The 26,693-nt window shown below is 33.0% G+C and overlaps 3 protein-coding genes across 3 annotated transcripts; 1 reads left to right on the forward strand and 2 right to left on the reverse strand.

Annotated features, from left to right (window-relative positions):
* Positions 1 to 7,478: 7,478 nt before the first annotated feature.
* LOC120216782 (GDSL esterase/lipase At1g54790-like) lies at positions 7,479 to 8,122 on the reverse strand. Its single transcript, XM_039214113.1, has 2 exons — positions 7,798 to 8,122; positions 7,479 to 7,717 (listed from the first exon to the last, which is right to left on the reverse strand). Exons 1-2 carry the CDS (start codon positions 8,120 to 8,122, stop codon positions 7,479 to 7,481), a joined length of 564 nt encoding a protein of 187 aa, XP_039070044.1.
* Positions 8,123 to 11,057: 2,935 nt separating this feature from the next.
* Positions 11,058 to 15,508, reverse strand: LOC120216695 (endoplasmin homolog). Its single transcript, XM_039214047.1, has 15 exons — positions 15,442 to 15,508; positions 15,249 to 15,360; positions 14,988 to 15,141; positions 14,826 to 14,906; positions 14,552 to 14,663; positions 14,326 to 14,452; positions 14,101 to 14,239; positions 13,790 to 13,907; positions 13,507 to 13,688; positions 13,195 to 13,410; positions 12,910 to 13,075; positions 12,635 to 12,776; positions 12,360 to 12,510; positions 11,821 to 12,225; positions 11,058 to 11,522 (listed from the first exon to the last, which is right to left on the reverse strand). The coding sequence occupies exons 1-15, from the start codon at positions 15,506 to 15,508 to the stop codon at positions 11,256 to 11,258; spliced, it is 2,439 nt and encodes an 812-aa protein (XP_039069978.1). The 3' UTR covers positions 11,058 to 11,255.
* A 4,614-nt stretch (positions 15,509 to 20,122) lies between these two features.
* Positions 20,123 to 26,218, forward strand: LOC120216702 (DEAD-box ATP-dependent RNA helicase 28-like). Its single transcript, XM_039214051.1, is given in 20 exon segments — positions 20,123 to 20,413; positions 20,496 to 20,675; positions 20,758 to 20,826; positions 20,923 to 21,029; positions 21,319 to 21,397; positions 21,770 to 21,943; positions 22,335 to 22,483; positions 22,573 to 22,668; positions 22,926 to 23,028; positions 23,170 to 23,232; positions 23,478 to 23,539; positions 23,681 to 23,691; positions 23,694 to 23,776; positions 24,108 to 24,226; positions 24,305 to 24,347; positions 24,555 to 24,656; positions 24,770 to 24,868; positions 24,952 to 25,035; positions 25,187 to 25,461; positions 25,903 to 26,218. Coding segments are annotated over 20 exon segments (2,205 nt in total). The 3' UTR covers positions 25,919 to 26,218.
* The last annotated feature ends 475 nt before the right edge of the window (positions 26,219 to 26,693 follow it).

Consider the following 26,693-nt stretch of genomic DNA (forward strand, 5'->3'; position numbering starts at 1 on the left):
GATATCGTTGGATATAAGAACGGATATCTCTGGAGAGAGTGATAGATGGAGATGGAATGAGTTGAGATTTAGGGATTTAGGTTATGAGTTGTCGTTGCTGCGTAGTTATATATCCAAAACATTTGTGTTGCGAAAATAAAACCTAATGCGAAATTAAAATTCAGGTTGCGAATTCGAAAATCGAGTTGTGAAAACAAAATTCGCGTTGTGAATTCAGAAATCGAGATGCGAATTTGAAATTCAGTTTTACGAATTTGGAAAATCACGTTGCGAATTTGGAAACTGTGTTGCGAAATTGGAGTTCGTGTTGCGAATTTGTTGGTCATTTTCGCAAATCCAAAAAAAGTTTGTTAAAATCGTATATTATAAGGCATTTTCGGTCACTGAAGTTATTCTCTCTTAATATTATCACGTTCACTCTACCACAACTACAAATTTGAAGAGGAATTATATAAATTACTTTTATTTTTGTGTCGTATTCTTCATTGGAAATTTGATTAATATTTCTAGTGGCTTAAAAAAGATAAATTATGTATTTAGTACTTAAATTATCAGTTTTAGTATGTTTTAGTACTTAAAATTTTAATTTATTTAAAATCATATTTAACGTTTAGTTTTTGTTTCGTTTTAGTATGATTTGCACATGATATATTTTTATAGGTAAATTGCATCATTCATCACTCAACTATGTTCTTAATCTTATTTTGGTCACTAAACTTTTGTTTTTTTAATTTAATTACTTAACTTTCAAATTACTCCTAATTTAATCACTCTAACTTTCAAAAAAATTATTTTTAATTATATATTAATAAAATAATAATAATAATGTCACATCAAAAAAATATTAATAAAATAAATTAGAGTGATTAAATAGGAGCAATTTGAAAGTTGAGTAGTTATATTGAATTTGTTTAAAATTTTAGTACCAAAATAGGTGTGAGATGATATGTAAGTGATGAATGATGTAATTTACCCATAAAAATATAGTGCTTTTAAGTTTTTAATGACGATGTATTAAAATGAAACAAAATGTAAACATTAGGTATGATTTTTAAAAAATTAAAAGTTTAAGTACTAAAATATATCAAAATTGATAGTTTAATTACAAAACAAGTAATTTACTAAAAATATTGTCAATTACAAGTAATGATTGTTAAAGGCGTGCAGAGTGTGAAATAAACCAGCTACATAACAGTTGCCTTTAGAGGGCGGAATCATATATCCACTTTTAGTTTAGAAGCATTCCCATCAAGAGACAAATAAGTATTGTCAACAATGTTTTTCCCTCCTTACATTCCTTAGAATCTCATTCCCTTGCATATCTTATGTATTTAACAATTCCCGTCGAATAAGACAGAAATACCCTTAAAATAAAAGAAATAGTTCAAAACTTCCCTTTTTTTCTGATAAATCCCCAGTTTTACATTTTACTTTCTCTTCTTTCAAAACTACCCTTAAAATAACATAGCCCTTTTTCAACAATTAAGCAACCTATTTTATGGTTGTCATTTTAAGTTGCATCACATTTTAGGTTGCAACTCCTTTTTACATTTCAACCCTTTTTTTTATCGTGATGGGTTTCGACATAGTGGGACTCACACCCAACAATAAGTTTATAAATATTGTATAGATTTTCTTTATTATATTTTTTTATTAATTTTGTCAAATAATTTGATATGATATTTTGTACTACTCATACATGTAGGATAAAATATAATAAAAAAATGTAGCAATTAACACATACTTATACCGGTGTAATAAAAAAATATATAATAAATTATTTGTATATAAATTTTATTAAAAATATATATAAATTAGAAATAATAAAAAGTATATTTTCTATGAAATTTCATTTGTTAAAAAAGAAAATTATCTCAAGATAATTTGGTAAAATATATATTTTTCTTTATCTTATATTCATTCTTCCAAACATTGTAATCTTATATTTCTGTCAAATAAATCAAACAAGATAATATGATATTCCGAATAATGTGTTAAGTAATGTAATATTCTGATAATCTTATTTTCAATGATAATATTACATTTCGTGAATCAAGCGCATCCTTAGTTACGTTTTTCGAAATTGGAGCGGTCATAATTAACGTCAGGGCTTCAGCTATTTGTTGGATTTCCTAGTCAATTTCATCATATATTCCACTAACAATTTGATTCATTCCCTATTATTAGTTAACCGTGTTATCGACAACTAGCGTGCATAAAATGCAACATTTTTCTTTTCTGATCAAAGCAGTGTGGTTTTGAAGATAAGATCCAACAAAGAATTGTGGCTCAATAATTTCAATGTTTGTATGTGAACAGATACTCTAATTGGCTTCAACATGTTGACATGAATTAATCACAACCATTGATATTTAGTTGGTCGCATGCGCCTGCACACTTTATCCATTCTAGCAGGGCTAGGAAGTTGGAAGGCTCAATGGTTGTAGCCTGATCAATCACCATCTGAGTGCACTAATTAAAAGCACACAGATGATACGACTTAGTCTGCTAAGCTGGTGAGGGTATTGGCCCAAGAGATAAGCTAGAGAGGGATGGGAATCTCCATCTAGCTTTAGTGGGAATTCACGAGCTCTGTCGATATAATGCACATGCAAGTTCAAACAGACAGGGAAAAGGAAAGTGGTTAGACGTCAGCCTAACCGATAACATGTTGAATTTTTTGAAAACTGACTCGATATCCACTCTTTTGAAATGTATAAAATAAACACATGATGTAGGGGTTCTGAAGAAAAGATTTGGTGATCCAATGACAAAAAATGTGGTGGTCAAACTACGATTCTGTGAAGCAATAGTAATGGATAAGGTCACTTCAAACTACTACTGCTGCGTCTTTTAATCCCTCTAGTTCTTTATTACAACCTTGAAACAAAAGCTTCGCCTTTTTTTGACCAAGCAAAGGCTGCTCTACTACCATTTGAGAAAGTTGATTAGATAACGGGCTTAAAAATCTAACAACAGCAAAGGTGACTTTTACGATAATATAGAATATTGCATTTTAGCTTCAGCAGCTATTTTTGGTTAAATATATTTCATAAAAAAACTAGAGTTTTTTTTATTGTTGAAAAATTGGGTAAAAAAAACGAAAGAACACAAGAATTTTAACGAGGTTCAGCAATGTGCTTACGTCCTCGGTGCCTAGGCGGCGCTAGAAGTTTTAGTCAATGTCTCATAGGTTTAGGTTACATCTCTATTTATAATAGATAAACTTGGTACATAATTACAAAATTTGAGCCATACCTAACAGTTATAGTTTAGGTTAATTTGATGCAACGTTAATATAAATCATAAAATTTTATTCGGACATAATTTAAGAAACAGAAGAAACACAACTTAAATGTTGTCCCCAAGTTATTACACATAGTATAATGCATTTCGACTAATTTGATGCACCGTTAATAAATCATATAATTTTCTTTCAAAATTAATGTTTAAACTTGGTAACTTGGGGACAATGTTTAAACCATTTAGCAGATAATATGTGTCGGAACCGTCTTTCGGTTGGATCCGGAATTGGGCTTCGACTTGAATAATTGGGTTAGAGTCGCCTCCGACAATTTTAAAACGAATTTAGGTGGGTCGGACACCATCTTACTTGATCTGCGTTTCACCAGAAACGTGTCGGGTTCGGGAGTCGGTTACGGTCGAGGAAGGATTAGCACCCTTGAACCGCCCTTTCGGTACCAATTAATTTATCGGTTGTTTTAATTGCGAAAATTTGAAATTTAAATTAAAATTTAAAACATTCGATTCGAATTGTTTACCTTTGATCGGTTGGACTTTATCTAAAAAGAGATCGTTAGACAAAAAATGAATTAATAAATGAACAGATAAGAAATAAAACATATAAATATTAAATCAAGAGAGAAAAAAATAAAAAATATATATATAAAAAAATAATAATGAAAATAAATCAAAAAAAATAATAAATAAAAATTAAATAAAGCAAAAAACAAGAAAAGTGAGAGAAAGAAAAAGTCAAAGGAAAATAATAAAAAAAAGAAAAAAAATCAAAGAAAAGAAAAAATAAAAAATAAAAAATATTAAAAAATATTAAAAAATGTTATAATTTAAAAAGTAATAAAAAAAAGAAAAAAATCAAAAATAAAATAAAGTAACAACTTAGAGGATCAAATTGAGACAAATTGAAATTAATGGATTAGATTGATATTAAAATGAACTGCAAAAGAAAAAAAAAAGTTAGGTGCCAATTCCCAAAATATAAAAAAAAATATAAGCATGGACTAAATTGATTAAATTGGAAATATGGAGGTAAATTTACAGATGGTGACCAAATTAAAATGCGACTTAAATGTTCAGGGACGACGGAAAGGATTTAAAAATCCTTTATTTGCACTATGGCCCATTGTATATAAATGGGTCAAAACACCTCTTCCCCTCTCATTTCCCCTATTCTTCACTCACTCTTCTTCTTCACTAAACGAGAGAAGCTCCCAATCTCTCTCCCTTTGCAATTTTCGGCCACCGCTCCGGTGGCCTCTCGCTGCTCTGACCGCTGCGGCGGTCGGGAAAAACTAAACTAACCTGAAATGACCCCCTCGACCCCGCCTGCGTAGATCTAGGGAACAACCTTCGATTTTTACCTTTTTTGGCGACCGTTCGATATCTCGGTTGCTCCTTCTGCTCCGAGGCTTTGGTTGTTTACTGTTCTTTAATCTTTTTGCATGTGTGTTTTGAAATGGTTTGGTTCACTATTTTTTTTTTGTTGTTCGGTGTGGTTTTGTGGTTTTGATGATGGTTATGTGCTTGTGTACGATGGATCTTTGGTGGTTTTTATTGATCGATGTTGTGGTACTGACTGTTGTTCTTGGTGTTCTGTTGGCCGATGATGGTTTCTGGTGGGTTTTCTCCCTCTGTTGATGTTCTCGTGTGTATTCCTTGATGTCACCGTGGTGGGGTATTTATACCCACCCCACCGGTGGCTTGCTTCGATGATAACGGGGTTGTTCCCGTGTACTTTGTGCTAATCGTTGTTCACGTAGTCGGGAATCCCGGGATGGTGCAGTCCCGATTTTCCCGGTCGACCGGTGCACCGTTTGGCCCCCTGTGCGGTGCTGTTGATATGTTAGGGTTGCCAAACCCTAAACTCCCACGGGCTGGATCAGACCTGTTATTTAGACTATTGTTGGACCCTAAACAAAACATAAAAAGAAATTGATAAAAAGGAAATAAATAATAATAATAATAATAATAATAATAATAATATAATATATATATTTCAAAAATATATTTTTAAACTATATATTATATTTTAAAAAGTTTTCAAAACTATATATTATATAGTTTTCAAAATGTTTTAAAAATATTATAGAAGTTTTCAAAAAATGTTTTTAAAATTATATATTATATAATTTTTCAAAAATGTTTTTAAAATTATATATTATATAATTTTTCAAAAATATTTTTAAAACTATACATTATATAATTTTTTAAAAATGTTTTAAAAAACTATATACTATATAAGTTTTCAAAATATTTTAAAACTTATATAATATATAAATGTTTTCAAAATGTTTTCAAAAACTATATATTATATATATTTTAAAAATGTTTTCAAAAATTATATAATATATAAATTTTTAAAAATCATTTTCTAAAAATTATATATTATATTTTATCAAAAATATTTTCACAAATTATATTATTATATATATATATATATAAAATAATTCCGGACGAAATTGAATGTATCTCATATGAAAAGTCGAGAAACAAAAGGGGAAAGGCCAAAACCTATTTGCTTTCAGAGGGGTCTTCAGAATCAAATATAGGCTTCTATAGGATGACGCAAATCTTTTTCTAAAGTAATAGAAAGGCGAGACCGAGAGGAAAAAGGACATGACGGGGAAAATAAGTTTAAGTAATTATCCAAAATGGTACTTTACACGACCGATAACATGTCAAATGACACTCAAAGTCACATATGTAGATTCTTTATATATTCTCATGCTCTCTGGTTGTGACTTGACTTGAGCGAGTAATTCCTTTAAAGACAAGTTGCAAGGCTAGCTAGCTAACTAATTAAGGAAGTACACTAGCTCTAACATGTCATAAAAATGTTAGTTGGTGATAAAGCTTGATCATGGGTTTGTCGAGTTGAGGGATTGCTTACTTTCCCTCTGGTTATGAGAACATGGAAATTAGGTTAGCTGCAGAAATATTTGAACATGCAATATAGACATCCCACTTTTGCATGTCATTACGTTTATGACAAAGAGGATAAAAACAATTATAGGGTTAGCGGTGAATGCCCAACCGCTTGTTTAGGTAAAATACAGGAATAATATCCTAGTTAATATCGGCCACAAAAAAGGATAAGGTTCTTTCAGGACCACGAGAAGCCGACTTTGGAAGTGAAGATGTACTTATTCTGACTGTGCAATGCTCTCAATCGATAACCATTGAGCAAAAGTGCTTAATATTTGTTAATATATATATACGCGCACACACACATATTTCCTTGTTCTGATTTCTTAACGGTTAATCTTCATTAATTAATTTGCAAGCAACTTATTCCAGGATGTACTGATTTTAGATCATATACCTATAACATTTTAATCGCAATAGAAGTATTGGCACGAACAGATTTTGATAATATTTATTCTGCACTGTTGTGTGGGTGTAAATGGTATGAACTTTTGAACATGCAACGTAGGTGTTTTCACTTTAGCAAAACATCGGCATGTACTCTAATGATTCAAACCCTACTTTGGTGGCTGTTGCAGGCGCTGAAAAGAATCAAGGTGATGATGAATGACGGTGCGGGCGAGCAGTGGAGAGCTAACAATGATTCTAACTTCTAAGGTCCCACTTGCAAATTCCTTTAAGTGCAAATACGTATATATCGTCGTGGATTAGCATTAGCATTAGCATTAGCATCAGCAAAGTCTTTTACTCTAATTGCTAACGGGTTTTTTTTACGGGTAAAGTAGGGCACTCCACTTTTTATTTTAGAAAATACGGTATTTTTTTTTATGGTGTCAGTTAAAATTTCAGGGTGAGCACACATATATTAATTAATGAAGAAAACTTCGAGTTTAAAAGAAAAAAATTGAATCAAAGGAAATTTTAGGGTGGGCATGTATATAATTTTTTAATAGATCCGGATGAATGGACCACATATGGGTAGGGGTGTTCATTCGGTTAAAACGGTGGACGACCGAACCGAATTACCCTTAACCGAATTAATCGAACTTTTTTTTTTAACCGTTAACTGAACCGAACTTTTTTTTAAAAGTATTAACCGAACCGAATAAATTTCAGTTAATACGATTAATTTTCGACTTAACCGGATTTTTTTTAGAATTTTAGAATTTAATATTTTTTTTAATTAAAAAAATTACAATTAATTTAAATAATATCTAATTAATTTGATTAAAACATTTGCATTTAATATTTTAATTAATTTGAATCAAATATTTAATTAATTTAAATAATATCTAATTATTTTGATTTGAATCAGTGTAGTTTCCTGTTAGTATTTGATCTGCAACAAATCTATTCGCCGCTTCAGTGTAATGAGTACCATCCCAGTTTATGTGCTCAGCTGTATTGTTACATGGATTTGCCGTCACAATGGTCACGTTCAGATCCTTAGTCACACCGCAGGGTACCCAGTTGTCAAAATTCAACGGTGCTCCGCCATAGCCACAACATGCTGCTATTGGTTTATGGAATCCTGAGAGTGAAATCCGATTCGATTCGAATAAACTAGACGATGAACATGAAGAATGATTTTTAAGTATTAGGCTTGCTTACCGTATAGGGAAGAGTTTGAAATAAGGTTTAGCTTTATCGAGTATATGTCGACGTATGTTATGTTGGCTTCGGGAGATTGTGCCAAGAACTGAAGGCAGATATCTCTGAGTTTCTGGTTGAAAATGGTGGCAGCTCTGTTGTGCAAGACAATGCAGCCATGTTCATCGATGTTGGACGGGTCTTTTCCGAATGTAGCGATAATTCTGGGCAAGCATCCGAGGGGGCCTGTGTTGTGAACCCAGAAATTCCTTGCGCCTGCATCATATAGTTTCTGTAAAGGGGGGAAGCATAAAATAGCAGGAAGCCAACAAATGCGTAGCCCCATGCTGCTGCCTCACCCATGTTCCGCTATATACTTTTGCCCATGCTCCACTTGTTCATCTCGTGCCCATACCGAACACAAATCAAGGCATAAAAGAATTAATAACCGAAGAGCACATAAAGAAAGTGGGGACAGCATATTATGGGGTGGAAAAATATTAAAAAATATTTAAGGATTAATTCAATTAATTAACTGATTTTGAATCGAATTAACCATTAACCGAATATCTAAAAAATCATTAACCGTGAACCGACCGAACTAATTTGGTGGCCGACCGAATTAACCGAACTAATTCGGTTCGGTCAGTTAATTCGGTTAATTCGAAGAAATGAACACCCCTACATGCGGGACATTAATTTATTGTAATTAATAGAACTCGTCACCTCTCACCACCACCAATTCATTTAAAAAAATATTTTTAAAAATTATAAACATAATTTAAATTTTAAACATTAAAAAAAGTGACGAGTTCCTTCTAATTCAAAAAATGTAGTCGTTTATAGTCGCTGATCAACGGGCAACACCAACAAATACTTGGGCAACAATCATCATGGAACTCGTCACAACTGGATTAAGTTTTAAAAAATTAATTACAAAGTAAATTAATAATTGTATTAGAAAAATAAATTGTTTCTTACAAATAAAATTTATTTATATTTTTTATGTTCTTGAATATGCTGAAGAGTGGTCAAATGATAATGGCGTGAGGCTTGTCGAGTACGCTAAGGTCATCAGCCTTGATCGTTGTTGTCGCCGTCGTCGTGTTCAACTTTGTTTCGTTGTTTAAAAGGAGGTGTACTTATCACATTCTGAGATTCATCTTCAAAAATAAAATTATTTTGAGTATTTATTATTTGAGGTGAAAAGTTTGAAAAATGACTTACGAAAAATCAGACCGTAAGTCATTTTCCAGAAAACACAAAGGAAATTTTGTTTACCAGAAAAATGTTTTACGTTGATCAACCAGTTTTCTTCCAACCAAACACTGTAAAATGATAAAAACATTTTCCGAAAAATGTTTTACGTGAAACAAACAAACCCTAAGATGTGAAAAACATAACATGTTTACTAACTATTTATAGGAGATTTTCAAGAGATTTAATCTAACCAAATATCTTTTAATATTCGACATTAAACAGATATCAATATCTTTTAATTTAAAATATTCAAAAGATAAAACTTCTTTTACCATTCAAACTTAAATATGTATTATTTTAATTTCAAATATACAAAAATATATAATTATCTTTAATATTCAAATTAAAAAAAGTAATAAATATCTTTTTAAATTGACATATTCAAAGAATAATTATCTTACTAATATTCAAATTAAATAATATATTTAATTTACGATGGTCAAAAGGTAAATTCTTGTTACTATTCAAGCTTAATAAGATATTATTTTAATTTGAAATATACAAAAGTACATAACTATATTTTAATATTCAAAATTAAAAAGATAAGAAATACTTTTTTAAATTAACTTATTAAAAGAGTAATTATCTTACTAATATTTAAATTAAAAATTATCTTTTTAAATTGCAGTAGCCAAAGGACTATGAATTTAAATTCATCAATTAAATTCACCTATTTTTTTTACACAGTGCGTTTATCTTGTGGCATATACTTCTTTTCTCATGCTGTAATTTTATTTTATAGAGTCAAAAAACTGCAAGCAGTGCGGCCCCAACAACAACAGGACGAGAAATACAACATATGGATCCATTACGGGGTCATCGAGACAAGTTCCAACAGACGAAAATAGTTCATGGTTACCAAGTTTTCTTACAGGAGAACCCTACAGGACTCTTTCTTCCGACGTTTTCCACACCACATTGTTGGCTTCAGCGATTTCTTTTATATGCCTCTTTAGATTCCATTCATAATCTCACCGATCTTCAAACGCAACACAGCTTATTAATTGACTTCCTAAATGGAAATTTTATTCGGGATTCTTCTGCTTTATGGGGATTGGGGAGCACTGCTGTTGAAGATCAGATTGTAAACGCCCGAATTTTGTTTTTTCTTCGTAACTTAGTTTTGGAAGAGTTGTAGACCAAAAGCAACAGATTAAAAAAAAAGGGAAGATCTTTAATCATTATTTTTAATTGATCAAGACTGCATTTGAAGTGTCAGTTTACTGTGAATCTGAGCGACCTGGTTGGGTTGTTGATAAAGGAAGCCCCCTCCCCTTTGCTGGAATTGCAAGCCTGGTAGTTCGACTATTTATGTTAGCCGCAATGTAGTTTTGCAATTGTGGTGACAATGGAAATGTCCATTTTTTTCATTTAAAATATAACCTCATATAGTTTTGATACTACTTTCTATATTATATTTATATTCAAAGTTGTACATTTGTAGAACATATTAATGTATTAGCAATTCAAAAATATAGATTAATTTTAAAACATTGATGCAATGACATCTTGTTTGTATTTCTTTTTGTCTATTTTATATTTATTATCCCCTCTCGTCTGGTAAAAGTGCAAAAACTTGATTAAAAATATAGACTTGCTTTTTATTTATATGGAGGGAAGGTTCTTGTATTTAACAGGTAACGATTAGATGTAATCGGTTATTGTAGTAATGCCTTGCATGCTTCACGAGAGGAGCCCCACATATTTTAGGCCAATAAGACAAAATGGTTCCCTTTTAAGCTCTCTTTTGGTAGCGCTGCTATTATTATTCGTACAAGCAAATTTGTCATTCACAAATTGCAATATACTAAACATGTTGAATATTCTTCGTCAAAAGCTCCAGTACCGTATTAAATGTTAATATCTTTTCCCCAATAATTTTTGTTTTTAAGTTCTTTTTGATAAATAATTTTGCTTATTATATTTAGGATCATTAGCCCGTGCCAGTTGACATTTGATCAAACGAAGTTAATAAGAAACATCCATCACTACTAATAGTGAAAACAAAGCTTTTCCATGCATTAGCAGAAATGAAAAGTGCACACAGCTTAATTAATTTCAGCACCTCAACAACCACTTGGATGCTAATGACAAAATTCCTGGCAACTACTGTAACATTTCAACTCCGCTGTCTAATGTTTTCTTTTAGTTTCAAACTTAGATAATGCATGATTACTAAGGGTAAAACTCAACAACGCTGTATCCCAAGGCTTCACAATCTACAACTCATCCTTCAGATCAGAAGGCTCTGCATTTGCATCATCTTTAGCAATTTCAGCTTCACCCTTCGCACCACCTGCATCTTCTGTCTCAGTTTCTTCTACATCATCTTCCTCCTCTACTGTTGCATCAGGACTGATATCTAGGCTAGATCTAACTGAGCTGTAGATGCGTGAGGCGAATTCCTTGGGGTCCGGTAGATTGAAGCCACTCTCCATCAAAGCCGTCTGGTAGATAAGCTGAGCTGTTTGCTTGACACCCTCATCCTGAAGATCCAGCAAATGGTTTCATCAAAAAAAAAAGAGCAGAAGAATAATATACCGATTACTACATTTTAGTTAATGACTAATAAGTGAATGCAGAGAGAGAGAAATCATCCCGGTTTCGGATTCACCAGTGTGAGCATCATTTTGTGGCACATACAACCACCACTTAATGATGAATTGTTTCTACATACAAACGACATATTCATGCTAGATCATTATAATGCTTGGAACAAGATTTTGAAAGGAAAATTATTCATACAAACTACATATGCATGTTTACTCTTGAATATGAACGTACCTCAGGGTCCTTAACAACTCTCTCACGAAGCTCCTTGATGATCGGGTGCCTTGGGTTGATCTCAAGTACCCTCTTGCCACGCATGTATGCTTGCTTGCTAGCATCTGATAGGGTTTGAGATTGCATGATCCTCTCCATATTAGCGCTCCATCCAAACTTCGATGTAACAACTACACAAGGAGTGTTGTCCAAACGGTTGCTAATTTTCACCTCATCAACATTCTCTCCTTCAAGTGCACCCTTCCACCATTTGGTAAGTTCCTTAAATGACTCCTTGAGTTCTTTGTTCTTAGGGTCTTTTCCAATTTTTAGGCCTTCCTTGGATACATTTTGGAATTGTTTTCCATCATAATCCATCAGGTACTGCATCAGGTATTCATCAACAGGGTCTGTGAAGAAAATAACCTGGAAGCAAACAAAGGCCATTAAAAACAAACGGAAATAAAACACACACATAGATCAGGAGGAATAAAATAAGTAGAAGAAAGATGTGAAACAAGGTTTAAAACTCCAGTTAACAGCAAATGTTTTTGCAATACCTCATAATTTTTCTTCTTGAGCCTCTCCAAGAATGGAGATTTTTCCAACTGCTCCTTGCTGGTTCCTGTAATGTAGAAGATATCCTTCTGTCCCGATTTCATTCTTGAGATGTACTGATCTAGTGAAGTCAATTTACCATCTGATTTGGTGCTGCATGGAAATTTTTACTAATATTTAGTCATGACTGGTAATGAGGGTAGAGTCATTTTCAAAGAAACTAAAGATTGCCACAGAACTATATACGAAGGGTTAAAACACATATAAGATCAGATACCTCTCAAACCGTAGGAGTTTTGCCAAGCGGTTTCTGTTGGTTGCATCCTCAATGATACCAAGTTTAATGGATTTTCCAAATTCATTCCAAAACTTGGTATATTGACCTTTTTTCTCATCATCATCACCAGATTTTTCAACTTCTGCATAATACCATATTCAGTACAATCAGTAACACATATATAAAGGTTATAACCCAAGATGAAAGAGTTTCATTTTGAAAGGCTGAACTGTTTGTAAATTATTTTCAAAGAACTAAAAGCAATCATAACATGCCTTTATCATCTTTGCCACTGGACTCATCAGGATCCTCCTCAGCTATTTTACGAATCATATCAAGGGCTTTCCTAATGAGTTTCTTCTTGATTGTTTTCAAACTGCTGTGGGCTTGCAACATCTCTCTTGAAACATTGAGTGGCAGTGTATCAGAATCAACAAGACCCTGCTCAACAGGTTATCCACAAAAGGAGAAAAAAAAACAATCAGGTTCAAAGAAAACAATTCAGAAACCTCACGACTGCAGATTCCAAGAACCATAGGACTTTTTATATCTTCAGTTACCTTCAAAAAGCTCAAATACTTTGGCAAAAGCTCATCAAATTCATCAGAGATAAAAACTCGTCTAACATACAACTTCAAGTTCGCTTTATTGGTGTTGTAGTAACTCTCATAGAGATCATGAGGAGCCTTAGGAGGCACAAACAAAACGGACTTGAACTCGACATCACCTTCAGCAGTGAAGTGGCTCCAGGCCATGGGCTTCTCATCAGAAAAATCCTGCAAAGCATGAAAAATAACATTTAGAAGAATAAAAGTTAGAAACTTCTCCATAGTATTTTAAGAATTCAGAAGCTAGGAAATATGAAAAATTACCTTTGCCAAAGACTGATAGAACTTCGTGTATTCTTCGTCTGTCACCTCCTTTGGACTGCGCAACCATATGGCCTTAACATCATTCAGAAGCTCCCATTCATAAGTAGTTTCCTTCACCTTCTTTGTCTTTGGTTTCTTTTCGGCATCTTCATCTTCTCCTTCCTCGGAAGAGCTGGTATCAGCTGTTTGGAACAATAAAAGACCAACAGCAATCAGAAAGAGCACACTTGGCATCAGAAAGTCATATATAAATATAAACATGCTAGTTTCCAATAATACATACCGTTCTCCTCCTCATCACTTGAATCATCTTCATCTGCAGGTACCTCAACATCGACCTCTTTGCTTGCCCAGATATAAATGGGGAAGTTAATGAATTCAGAATATTTCTTCACCAACTCCTGCAGATGAAAACATAAAATTTATCCTTAGCATATTTTCAAAAGACCAAGCATAATCAATACATCAAACTACAAGTTTATTTATGAAGATAACAATACAACGGACGACATGATGGGTCATATAAAACCCAGACAAAATCATATGCTTAAAATAAAGTTTAATGTAAACAAACAAGACTTGAGCTACACTAACCTTCAATTTGCTTTCTTCCAAGTACTCCTGAGCTTCATCCCTAAGATGCAATCTAATCTCAGTTCCACGTCCCAATGGTTCATTCCAAGTATCCTCAGAAATAGCAAATGCCCCATCAGCCTTTGATTCCCATACATACCTGAAAAGCAAAGCAAATTCATTAAACAATCAGGTAACAATGATTCAAACACTTCTATAATAATTGCATTAAGCTATAATACTTACTGTTTGTCATCATTGTGTTTACTAATAACTTCAACATAGTCGGCTACCAAATATACAGAGTAGAAACCAACCCCAAACTGCCCAATCAGGTTAAGGTCTCCACTGCTCTGCATTTTCTCAACAAAAGCTGCATCAAGAAAAGAAACAAACAAGCAATTTAAGAAATTAATCTTAATTCTGACTAAAAAAATGACACTTGAAGAAAATAAATCTAAAATTTATTTACCAGAAGTTCCAGATTTTGCAATTGTTCCCAAGTTCTTGATTAAATCTTCTTTTGTCATTCCAATACCTCTGTCGCGAAGTGAAAGTATTTTCTTCTCTTTGTCCAACTTAATCTGCAATTTCATCAGGTTTATAAAGCCGATAAATACTGATTCAGAGATTCCACATGCACATTCTCATCAGCTCATGCCCGTTTAGTAACATTTCTAGATAATGGCGACTAGAGCTTCCTGCATCGATTTCCCTAAAATAAAGTTCTAACGTGCAGCACTAACCTGGATCTCCAACTTGGAAGTGTCACCTTCACCCAAAACTTCTTTGTCTGTGAGTGAAAGGAACCTAATCTTGTCCAACGCCTAAAATCAAAAGAAGTTTCCATTCAGATCTAGAGCTAAAAAAAACACAATCACAAAATAAAAGAAGGGATGAAAACTTACATCAGAAGCATTTGAGATCAACTCCCGGAGGAAAATATCCTTGTTGCTATAAAGAGAATTTATAATAATGTCCATAAGCCGAGACACCTCAGCTTGGAACTCAAATTTCTCCGCATTATTGCGAAGCGATCTAGAAGAAATCGACTCAGTTTCCCTGAAAACAAAAGCAAAAGAAAATCAAATTACATTTTCGGATCCAAAACATAACAGATAAAGGCAAAAAGGTAAGTAAGAGATTATTCTTAGCAAAATTATGCAAACCTTTTAACGACATCAGAATCAGTTTGTAAACCGGTAGGCACAGCGCCGATATTTTCCTCAACTTTTGGAGGATCTACGACTCCTTCCTCGGCATTTGCCTGTACTTTTCTACCTGAAACAACCGTAAATCCAGATTCAAGACAGCGAACAATAAGAAAATGTAAGGAAAATCGTAGTAAGCCGAGTAGCTGACCTTGATCTGAGAGTAGACTGAGAAGGCAAAGAAGAATCAAAGCGGAAGGGATCGCCCACTTCCTCATTGTGTTGCTTCAAAGCTGCTTTGTTCGTATAATTAATCAGTAAAGAGATCTCTACCTATTTGTTTGAAGTGTTGAGTCGGTTTAGCGAGGTTTTATATATTGGAGATTTTAGAGAGGGGAGGAGCTTTAGATCTTGATTAGATTGAACCTTAAGGATTGTCTCTCGATTGGTTATTGGTGCCAGCGTGGATGATCTAACGGTTGATGATTTAACTCCTGACACGTGTAATCATGTTATTGGTTTTGCTTTGTTTGTTCGACGTGGAGAACTCTGCGTTATGACCGGCTCCACACGAGACGACTCCAAGTTCTAAGTCACTTGACCAACTGATAAATAATCCAACGGTTTTACTTCGAGGAACGTGGCATAATTTTATTGGGTGTTGGTCTCCGGCTTGACGTGGATGAAGACACTTTTCTAGATAGTTCTATGTGGGAGCTTGACTCGGAAATACTACAAGCAAAGTTGACTGCCTTTCAATTATAGGTTCCAGTTTCCACATAAAGTCTTTAATTTTTTATAATTAGACCTCGTCAGCAAATTTTTGTTATTAAAGTTGGCTTTCTTTTATTATTTTCTTCTTAAATTCATTGTATTCTTTTTATTTCAATTATTTTCCTTCTTAATATGTTAATTTTTGCTAAGTATAGTTGACATGTTCCCATTTAATAACTTCTTTTATATAAGAAGAATTGTCCGTCCAGCTCAGTTGGTAGAGTGCAAGACTCTTAATCTTGTGGTCGTAGGATCGAGTCATACGATGGGCAATTCATAATTCTGACTGCCGAAGGTTTTCTACAGAAACTGCTCTCAACTTGACATTAAAGTCAACCTACTATCTTACCTCCCCTCATCCCACTACGTATTTTTTTTATGTAAGATGAGCAACTTACAAAATGAGGGTAGTTTTATCATACAACCTGAAACTTAAACTTAAAAAAGGGTAAACTACATGAATGATCATTAATATTTGAATAAATTTTTATTTTTTTCACTAAACTTATAAAATTTACAAATTGATCACTAATATTATTGATTTATCAATTTATAACAAAATGATAACTCAATATTAACTGCAGTTAAACTATGTGACAAAAAGTTGAATTGGACCGTTAAATTATTAACTAAGACATTGACTGGTCTTTAATAACTATGCTAGGTATCTCCTCCTTCACAACTCACTCTTCCTTCTACTTCTCCTTCACTGTATTCATCTTCCATCTTAATTTCATTTCTTAACAATTTTTCACAAAAATCAAAATCTTTAGTCAACTTAAGTGATCTGCGTCTGCCTTCTAATAACTCGAAATTGTTTACTCAAATTTTAATAACGATCCATCTTCAAATATTCCTCCCACTTTACATTTTTTTTCATAATTGTGTTTATTTTAAGCGTTTGCATTTGACTGCATAACATTTTAGCTTCTCTCTCATTTTCCATAATTCAGGGCATTCACTTTCTTGTTAAACAAAACTTCTCTATTCTTTTTTAATTCCGCCACTTTCCTCCTGCCTCTTGATTCTCTCCACAAAAGGAAAAAGAAAAAGAAAGGTAAGGGGAAAAAACTCATTCTTTTTTTCCTCCTTTATTCCATTATGCCTTCCTGGATATCTATAATTGTAGTTGAAAATTTTGATCTTTGATTCAAGAAAATGGGGTTTTCAAGGAAGCCAAAGGTAAACGACGGCTTAAAAACAAAGGCCAAAAGTAGGTCTTAGCCATGATTCCCATACGAGCTTCATTGATGCCTATATACACAAAATCAAGTCTCTCCGTTGAAGAAAGATAAAGAAAGAATAGAAAACGATGACGATGAAGAATCATCGTGTTCGAAGACTCCCACTGGAAAAGAAGCCAGGATTCGAACTCTATTCACGTTTACATCGCCTGCTCCGAGGAAGCCAAAAGCTTCACCCAAGTGTAATAACTATAGAAGAACATGTGTTGGAGAGTTCTTCACTGACCAATTTGCAGACTGTGTTTATAAGAGAAAGGGCTAATTAATTTACTAATTTTTCGTCGAACCCAAGCTTGCTTTCCTCTTTAATTTATGGATAAACATGATAAAAATGAGGATATGATTTTGGATCTAAAACTATGATGAAAGCTGAAAGCGTTGAAAAAGAATAAGAAAGAGAGTGAAGAGTGAGCTATGAAGAAGATACCCAACGTAACTATTAAGGACCGGTCAACGGCCAAGTAAGTAAGCGTTTAGCGATCCAATTCAGTTTTCCGTCATCAAGTTAACGGCTGTTAACATCGGTTTATTATTTTGTTACAAATCGTTAACGTTAGTGACAGATTTGTAACTTTTGAAAGTTTAGTAGGAAAAAACAGACACTTACTCATACTTTAATGACTATTCCTTTAGTTTACCCTTAAAAATGATATAAATAAGGCATGATCCAAAATATTATAAAGAAACATAATATTTTAAGGTGAAACAATCTAAAATATTAGCTTATTTATAAAATTTTATATTTTGTCCAACTTAAAATATTACGATTTTTATAATATTTTCGATTAACAATCGAAAATGTATGACCTAAAATGTTAAGAATAATATAAAATTTTCAATTACATCCAACTTAAAATGTTATAACTTTTTTATAATATTTTCAATCGTATTCAATTTTTGTTATTTTTAATTTTATATTACTGACTTTTTAGATTTTTGCACAAAATGATAAATTTCTTAACACATTAAATATCATCCATTGTTAGTGCAAGTCTCTAGGTAGTTTAAGTAATGTTAGATTTGTTACGAGTACTTTATATTATGGGTAAATTATTAAATTAATTTATATATTTTAATTTGATAAAAATGTATTTTTTTATATTTTAAAATTTCAATTGTAATTCAATATTATTAAATTATAAGCAATAAAAGTGACCAAAAGAGAAATATAGATTAAATTTATAAAATAAGTGTAAAATGAAAATTAATAATAAAATTCTACATAACAATAATAACAATCATTTATATTTAAATCAAAATTTTAAATTAAAAATATAAAGATTTAAAATATAAAATTTAAATTTATGGTAGTGCAACAACTAATAGAAAAAATAATCTAATATTAGTTTATAATAATGAATGTCATTTTATAAATTTATTATGACAAATGCTATTTATCAGGTAGATACATGTTTATCTCGAAATTTAAAATTTATTCGATAATTATATATTTTAATAATTGTATCTATCTTGAAGTTTTAATTGTGACTACTATATATAAAAATTTTATGCGGTTAATATATAAGTGTTTCCATCATGAAAAATAATTTTGTATCTGTCATTGTCACTAAGGATAGGGGTGAGCAAAGCTCGACTCGACTTGAAAAAATGACTCGACTCGAGATAACTCAACTCGAATAACTCAAATTTTTTAGTAATTTAGTGATTTAATTTTTAAGTTTGAGTCGAGTCCCCGAATTTGTATAATACATGTATATCACATATGAAATAATATGAAATAATATACGTGAATTGTATATGGTTATATAAAAATATTTAAATTATAATCAAATAATATCATAAATATTTATAATTAAATTCAAATAGAAACTCGAAAATTCGACTCGAAAAAATTTCAAGTCAACTTTAAATTGTAAAATAAAATTTATCAACTCGAATAACTAAAATTCTTTTAACTCGATTTAAATAGAAGGCTCACCCCTAATTAAGAAAATCCAACTTATACAATCATAATCTTAAGCCGGACCAAAGTCACGAGATCAATGAATAAGTTTAGACATGTAAGACTAACAAATATGTGTAAGATTGAGCCAAGAAATAAAAATAAATTAAAAAATCATAAATCGGAGTTGACATAAATAATTTGTAATTTATTAATTTTAATTCATATTTTTGTAATTTAACAAATATCTTTATATTTTTAAATAATAAATATATTTTTAAAATAGTGTATAAAATATTAACTATTTTTATTTATTTATTTAAAAACATTTATAAGGGTCAGCCACGGAGGACATTTCATATTTTGGAGGTCTCCTACGGAAGCTGTTCTTAACCTGATGTTGGGAACATTCTACTATCTTACTTCCCCTTATCCCTTATCCCATTACATATGGAATAATGATCAACTAATTTTTTTATATACCCTGCCCCTTTTTGGTTATGACCTCATTCTATTTATGAAATTAATTTTGCAGCAAACAAAGAGAGTTCGGTAGATTTATTCTTGATGACAGTGATATTCGTTTAAGAGTTAAGTTGGTAAAATTTTAAAATATTAAAATTAAAGTTTATAAAATATATAAGTTTTAAAAATTACAAGTATTATATTAAATTAGAAAAAAATATTATTATTAATTATTTATATAAAAATAGTATAATGATTAAAATAGAATAAATATAATTGTATGGTGATCAAAAGTGTAATTCACCCTAAAATAAAGTACGTTTTTTTCTGCGTAATCCCCCCTTTTTTCCTCTTCCCTTCCTTCCCTCTTCTACAATTGCCTTCGACATCAACTAGGGTTTATGGGTTTTAAGCATTAACCTTTGAGCACACTTTTGCGCCTCTTATGGTATTGGGTTTTATTGTTAAACGTTATACATACACAAACTCTCTTGGTTCCGAACTCCATGGCTCCTTTCATCTTCGAAGCCCCCAGTGACGAAGAACCGGAACTTTCAGAATCCAACGAGGAAGAAAATGAAGAAGCAGAAGAAGGAGATGAAGCAGGAGACAAATCTTCTAAACCGAAACGCAAATCTCAGTCTGCTTGGGACTTTGCTTCTTACTCTGAATCCGTGGCAGAGGAACACGCTCGCCGTGGCACCACCTCCGTTGATTTCAAAATCACTAAAATCCTCCAACAAAGCTCTGCTACAGCTCAGCAAGACGAGACCTCCGATTCCGAATCCGATAAACAAGTAATTATTTCTTATTGCTCTGTTTTTTTTATTCTAAATAACGTTTTTTAATTAGTAATCCTTTTTGTTTTCAATATATCAGGTTGATTATAGATCAGAAGATGAAGATGAGGAAACAAATAATGCAGCAGACAGTAAATCGTTCTTTGCGCCATCTGAAGGAACTTCATTTCATGCGAACTCTTTCATGGAGCTCAATCTCTCGCGTCCTTTGCTTCGAGCTTGTGAAACACTGGGTTACAACAAGCCTACTCCTATTCAGGTCTTTATTTTACTTGGTTTCATAATTTTTGCTTCATTAATCGAGTTTTCATCATTGAGCTTTTGGGTAATTTGTTTTATAGGCTGCATGTATACCCTTAGCCTTGACTGGACGCGATATATGTGGGAGTGCAGTTACTGGTTCTGGGAAGGTATATTTCTTTTGTTCTTCATCTCTTTCTGTGCCTTTAATTTGCTATTGAATATTTGATTTTTATAGAATTGCTTTAAATTTTCCCATGATTCAGACTGCTGCGTATGCCTTACCTACACTGGAAAGGCTGTTATACCGTCCCAAAAGGGTTTCAGCTATACGAGTGCTAATCCTTACACCTGCTAGAGAGTTGGCCGTTCAGTAAGTGCTAAAAAGTGTTTTAAACATTTTCCGCTTTCTATCACAGATTTATTCAGGATTTTGCTTTCTTTGCTCTGGTTTAGTGTAAGAGAACAAATGATTTTTTATAATGGAATTATGTTATCATAAACTACTTAACTGGTTTTTGCATTTTACTACTTTGATAGTTTGTTGGAAATATTTATAAGGCAGTCTGTTCGATAGTTTGTTGAAGACTATAATTATCTTTCATGTGTATTTTTGGAGATTCGTTTAGGTTTAAACCTTATTATACATTCATTTGTTGCAGGGTTCACAGTATGATTGAGAAACTTGCTCAGTATACTGATATTCGATGTTGTCTGATTGTTGGCGGGCTTTCAATAAAGGTTTGACCTATTGAATTCCATACTTAGCTGGGTTAATACAGGCAAAAATTATGTCTGATCCTTTCAGCACTCTTTTTAAATGTTTCTTTAACTCACTTGAAACTTCCTCCACTGTTATAAAAAAGCTATGATCACCCTTTTCCATTTTCTTAAACGTTTGACTGGTTTATGGAACTTTTATCATTGATCCTCTCAGGATTACTAATAAAATCACTCTTTTTTTCAGATGAATCCACTATGCTTCTTATCAAAAAAAAATCCACTATGCTTCTTTGAGAGCCTGTTTATTCGGAAGTTGATGTTAACAGTTTGTCGAATTATTTGAATTCCTATGCTTACATTGTCTTCTTTTATCTCATGTCGTCTTTATAGGCACAAGAGACAGCTTTGAGATTAATGCCTGACATTGTTGTGGCTACTCCTGGACGCATGATAGATCATTTACGGAATACAATGTCTGTGGATTTGGATGATCTTGCAGTTTTGATCCTTGATGAGGCAGATCGTCTTCTGGAGCTCGGATTCAGCGCTGAAATTCATGAGTTGGTAACTTCCCCCAATCAAGTCTCTTTTTATATGAGTTGTTTTTGTAAGTGATTCTCTGAATTTCTTAGATGACGGGGAAGGGTAGTTTGTTCACGACTTCTGACTTGATGGATTTTGTCTAATTCTTATGAGGTAGTAGGATGCGGAGGTAAAACATAACTGTTTTCCATATTGGAAACAGTTGTAATTTATAATGAATTTATATCTTTATCAATAGGTGAAATGTTTACCAAAGTTGGATCAAAGATGAATTTTAACTAGTAGATACACATAATTGAGTTCCCTTTTATAGTAATAGTTTCACTTCCTAACGTACCAAGTTATATTTTCTGCATTGAATTGTTATCTGTTTCTGTGGATTTTTATGTTATCTAATGCAACTTATATATAGGTTCGTCTTTGTCCTAAAAGGAGACAGACTATGCTGTTTTCAGCTACAATGACTGAAGAAGTTGATGAGCTTGTCAAGCTTTCTTTGACCAGACCCTTACGTCTTTCAGCTGACCCTTCAGCTAAACGGCCATCAACATTGACTGAGGAGTAATTTCTTATAATTTCATTGTCTATTTTGCTTGCTTATTTCCCATTTTGTGTGTTTTGACTATGTTATCTTTGTTATTTCTTGTTAGGGTTGTAAGAATACGCCGAATGCGTGAAGTAAATCAAGAAGCAGTCCTTCTGTCTTTGTGTTCAAGGACTTTCACGTCCAAAGTGATTATCTTCAGGTTATTGTTACACATGTAGATGGCTGTACTGATTTAATATATCGATAGTATACGCAGATGTTTGGATAGTATCATATTTCTCAAATCAGTACACTTGTTCCGAGGGAAAAAAAGATCCATAGAGAAAATATGATATGTTTCTCTGCTGTTTCAGTTTAATTTATACCAGGTTTTTTTACTAACCAGTTTTATGTCACTCCCATATTAGTGGGCAAACGCTTAGGACTTTAGAAATGACATTCCATCTCATTTGGCAGTGGAACCAAGCAAGCTGCGCATAGATTGAAGATTTTATTTCAGTTGGCTGCTCTTCAAGCAGCTGAGCTTCATGGAGATCTTACTCAAGTTCAGCGCCTGGATGTAAGTAAATGCAATTGTTGTTCTTTAATTCCTGCTCTTTCTTTTAATCATTATTATTAATATTAGACACAAGTTCAGCACCTTGATATGAGTACGTTATATTGTTCTTTTAACCATTCTAACCAATTATTGTTTGTTTAGGCTTTGGAACGTTTTAGGAAGCAGGAAGTTGATTTTTTAATTGCCACTGATGTGGCAGCTCGTGTAAGTAGCTGCACTGAACTCATCCCTTGCCCTTATGCCTCAGAAGTTTGTAAATTTCCACGTGCTTTAGTTTGATAGATTAGGTCATTGAAAGGAGTCAGCTTTACATGATATATGTTAGATGATCAATGCATCTACTCTCCACATGTACATGCATACATCTACTCTCCACATGTACATGCATACATCTAAGCAGCAGCAATTTTGTTTTCTAACACATGCTTCTGAATGGTTGCAATGTGTAGGGACTTGATATAATTGGTGTTGAGACCGTCATTAATTATGCTTGTCCTCGAGATATTACAAGGTAGATCCACATTCTTCGAATTATGTTTTGACCGGCATGCATCATTATTCTGTTATCATTAATAATTTGTGGTACATATATATTTTATGTGCACTGTGCTTTATTGCAATGGTTTGGCTCTATTGTTTCTTCTTTATGCAGTTATGTTCACCGATGGGTCGTACTGCTAGAGCTGGTAGAGAAGGATATGCTGTTACATTTCTTACTGACAATGACCGATCTCTATTAAAAGCTATTGTAAGTGATGGTATTCTAGTCTGCCTAATTTTCCCAGCCTAGAATAGACATTCAGGATTGAAATTTTTGTGAAAGTGATTATGCATGTTAATACTGGTTCTGATCGTGGTAAAGAATCATGCTGGGCTTAATAAGAGGTAAGATTAATCATGAAACTTTGAATTGCAAAGGTGCTTTATTTCCAAATAAGTCGTTATTGCTCCAATACCTTCTTAAACTTCAATTTCATAAAAAATCTGAAACAGTTTGCCCAATTGGAGTATCTGGACGTTTCCTGTCAGAAATTTGAAAATTCTTTCTTTTAACTCTATATGGTGGTTTATACCGATAGGCAAAGAGGGTAGGTTCTAAGTTGAAGAGCCGGATTGTTGCGGAGCAGTCTATCGCTAAGTGGTCTCAGAAACTAGAGGTGATGGAAGAGAAAGTCACTGAAGTTATTGAAGAGGAGAGGTTTGGTTTGTTTCATTTTCAAGGTTATTTCTTTCTCTTTATACAACTATTATAGCTTCTGATTTTGGATTTTGTCAGGGCTGAGCGAGCGATAAGAAAGGCGGAAATGGAAGCTACAAAGGTGTGTTCTTCACATTTTCATGCTATTTGTACCTAGGTGTCCAAACTGTATAGTTCTGAAGTACTGATTCTGCTCTATGTTATCACTTGTCTTTATTTAATTGTTCAATGGCTTTCTGCAGTACCATTTTCAGATCCTGGTGAACTTTTTATTTATTTTGAGGATTCATGCTTTAGTATGTTTAACCTTATGTGCTTGTGTTGCAAGGCTGAAAATATGATTGCACATAAGGATGAAATTTATGCACGGCCTAAAAGAACCTGGTTTATGACTGAAAAGGAGAAAAAGCTTGTAGCAAAGGAAGCAAAGGTGAAATTTTGATTTTCATGTATTGCTGTAACTATTCTATAAGCTACTGGAATTTTTATTAAACCCCACTTTTGTGTTTAGCTACCGTGATGTAAAATTATCTATTTGAATAGGCATCTGTGGAGAAGGAAAAAGATTACGCCAATGCAATCATCAGTGCACAACAAGCTGAGGACCTTAAGATGAAGGAAAGGAGGAAACGGGAGCGTGAGGTTGTAAATATTGTTCATTTCAAAACTTGCTTTTAGAACTTTTGCATTGTGCACGTTGCTAAATGCTAAGATCTACTGAACAGAAAAATTTACCTCGAAAGAAACGTCGAAAACTGGAAGCTGCCAGAGAAATGTTGGAGGATCAAAGTGAAATTAATGAATCACATGTAAGTATCTCTTTCTTTTTGGAATTCTTATCCAACTTTGTTGTTGGCAAACCATTTTAGACTCTTTCCCTTCTTAACTGTCAAAATCAGTCAATGTCATGGGCTAGGAAGTTCTTTATTTCTACGAAATGCTAATATATGGGAATCGCAGGGTAGTGGGAAAAATAAGAAAGAGAAGGAAGGTATATCTTTGGTTGACTTGGCTTACCGGCGAGCAAAAGCAGCAAAAGCAGTGAAGAAGGCAGTAGATTCTGGCAAAATTGTTAAGAAATCCGACAAAATGTCAAAGCAACCTAAACAAAGAACTCAATCGAGGACAGAAGAGATGCGGGAATTATTTCAAAATGACATGAGTGAGAGGAGGCAGAAAAACTCAAGTAATGCTGGAAGGAAAAAGTCCAAGAGTTCATTCAAGAGCAAATCACGGTATGAAGCATGATATATTGCTATAATTTCCTGCCTTGTTTCTTTATAGATCTATATTAACTGTTTCTTGGTTCAAAATTAAGCGGGAGAACTTGGTTGCGTATTAAACCATTAATTCTTTCGTTTTCAAATTTGTCTTTGGCAATGTTTGCACAAATGTATTTTAAAAAAATTAGCACACATGCTTCAGCACAATTTTTTAGACTCCGCCTTATGATGAACTTTGATTTTACAGATCGCATTAGCATCTTAGTTCTTTCCGTCGTTATGCTAGCAAGTTCTCCAAGTAGATTCTACACCTGCTATTTCTGAATAACTTTAAGGGAGATGTTTTGCTTAGTACAATCATTTTCCTATTCTCAAGAATGTCTTGATTTTATTGTTCTCTGCACGGTAGAATACTTTTTTCCCTTTTACCAAAGTTTCCTTTTTGTTTTCCAGTTACAAGCGTAGGTAGCCGGTAGCGTTAGTATGCTCCATTTGCTCTTGGGTGATATTGATGGGGGAGTAAGCCCCGTGGGTCAACATAATACTTTTTATTAGACACTTTTTCATTGAGAGGGAGAGCTAGCTGTAACAAGATGGGATTACGTACAACAATGGTCAGGATCTGCCAGTCGGAAGGGACAATACATGCCTGTAGTTTCTACAGCAACTGTAACTTTAGTATTAGTATTCAAGTATTGCTAGCTTCTGCTGATGTTTACTGTTGACTAAATTACCGACTATATATCCAATCAAGTCAATTTTGTTGAAATTGTTATTTTTTTTTAATTCGTGCTGTCGCCCTCCACCTGATGATGTTGGTAATGATCCCGGGCCGCTTAATACATTGTTCTAGGAGTCTTCACTGAATCGGGATTTATATAAATGGTGTTTTTCGTAGGCTACGCAAACAGGCAAAAGATGAAAAATAATATATTAATTTCTACCTGTCAATAACTGAAATCAGTAATGATGAATAACCAAAATTGTTCTCTCTAAAAAGAAAAGAAAAGATAAGAAAAGCACAGTTTCCTTATCTTTCTCTGACATAAAAGGAAATAAGTTGCACCTACATGTACCAAGCCTTCGGTTGCAATGGCCTTCTATGGAACGCAGAAAATGAAAACATGAAAATAAGGCAAAACTAAAACAATTAAAATCTAATTCCCCCAACTTTGGCAGTCAACCTCATGAATCATATTACATTCGTCATTTCCCTGTTTTATTCAGCTCAACTCTCCTCCCTC

Source organism: Hibiscus syriacus, unplaced genomic scaffold (genome assembly GCF_006381635.1).
Source record: "Hibiscus syriacus cultivar Baekdansim isolate YM2019G1 unplaced genomic scaffold, ASM638163v2 tig00110163_pilon, whole genome shotgun sequence".
NCBI lineage: Eukaryota > Viridiplantae > Streptophyta > Magnoliopsida > Malvales > Malvaceae > Hibiscus > Hibiscus syriacus.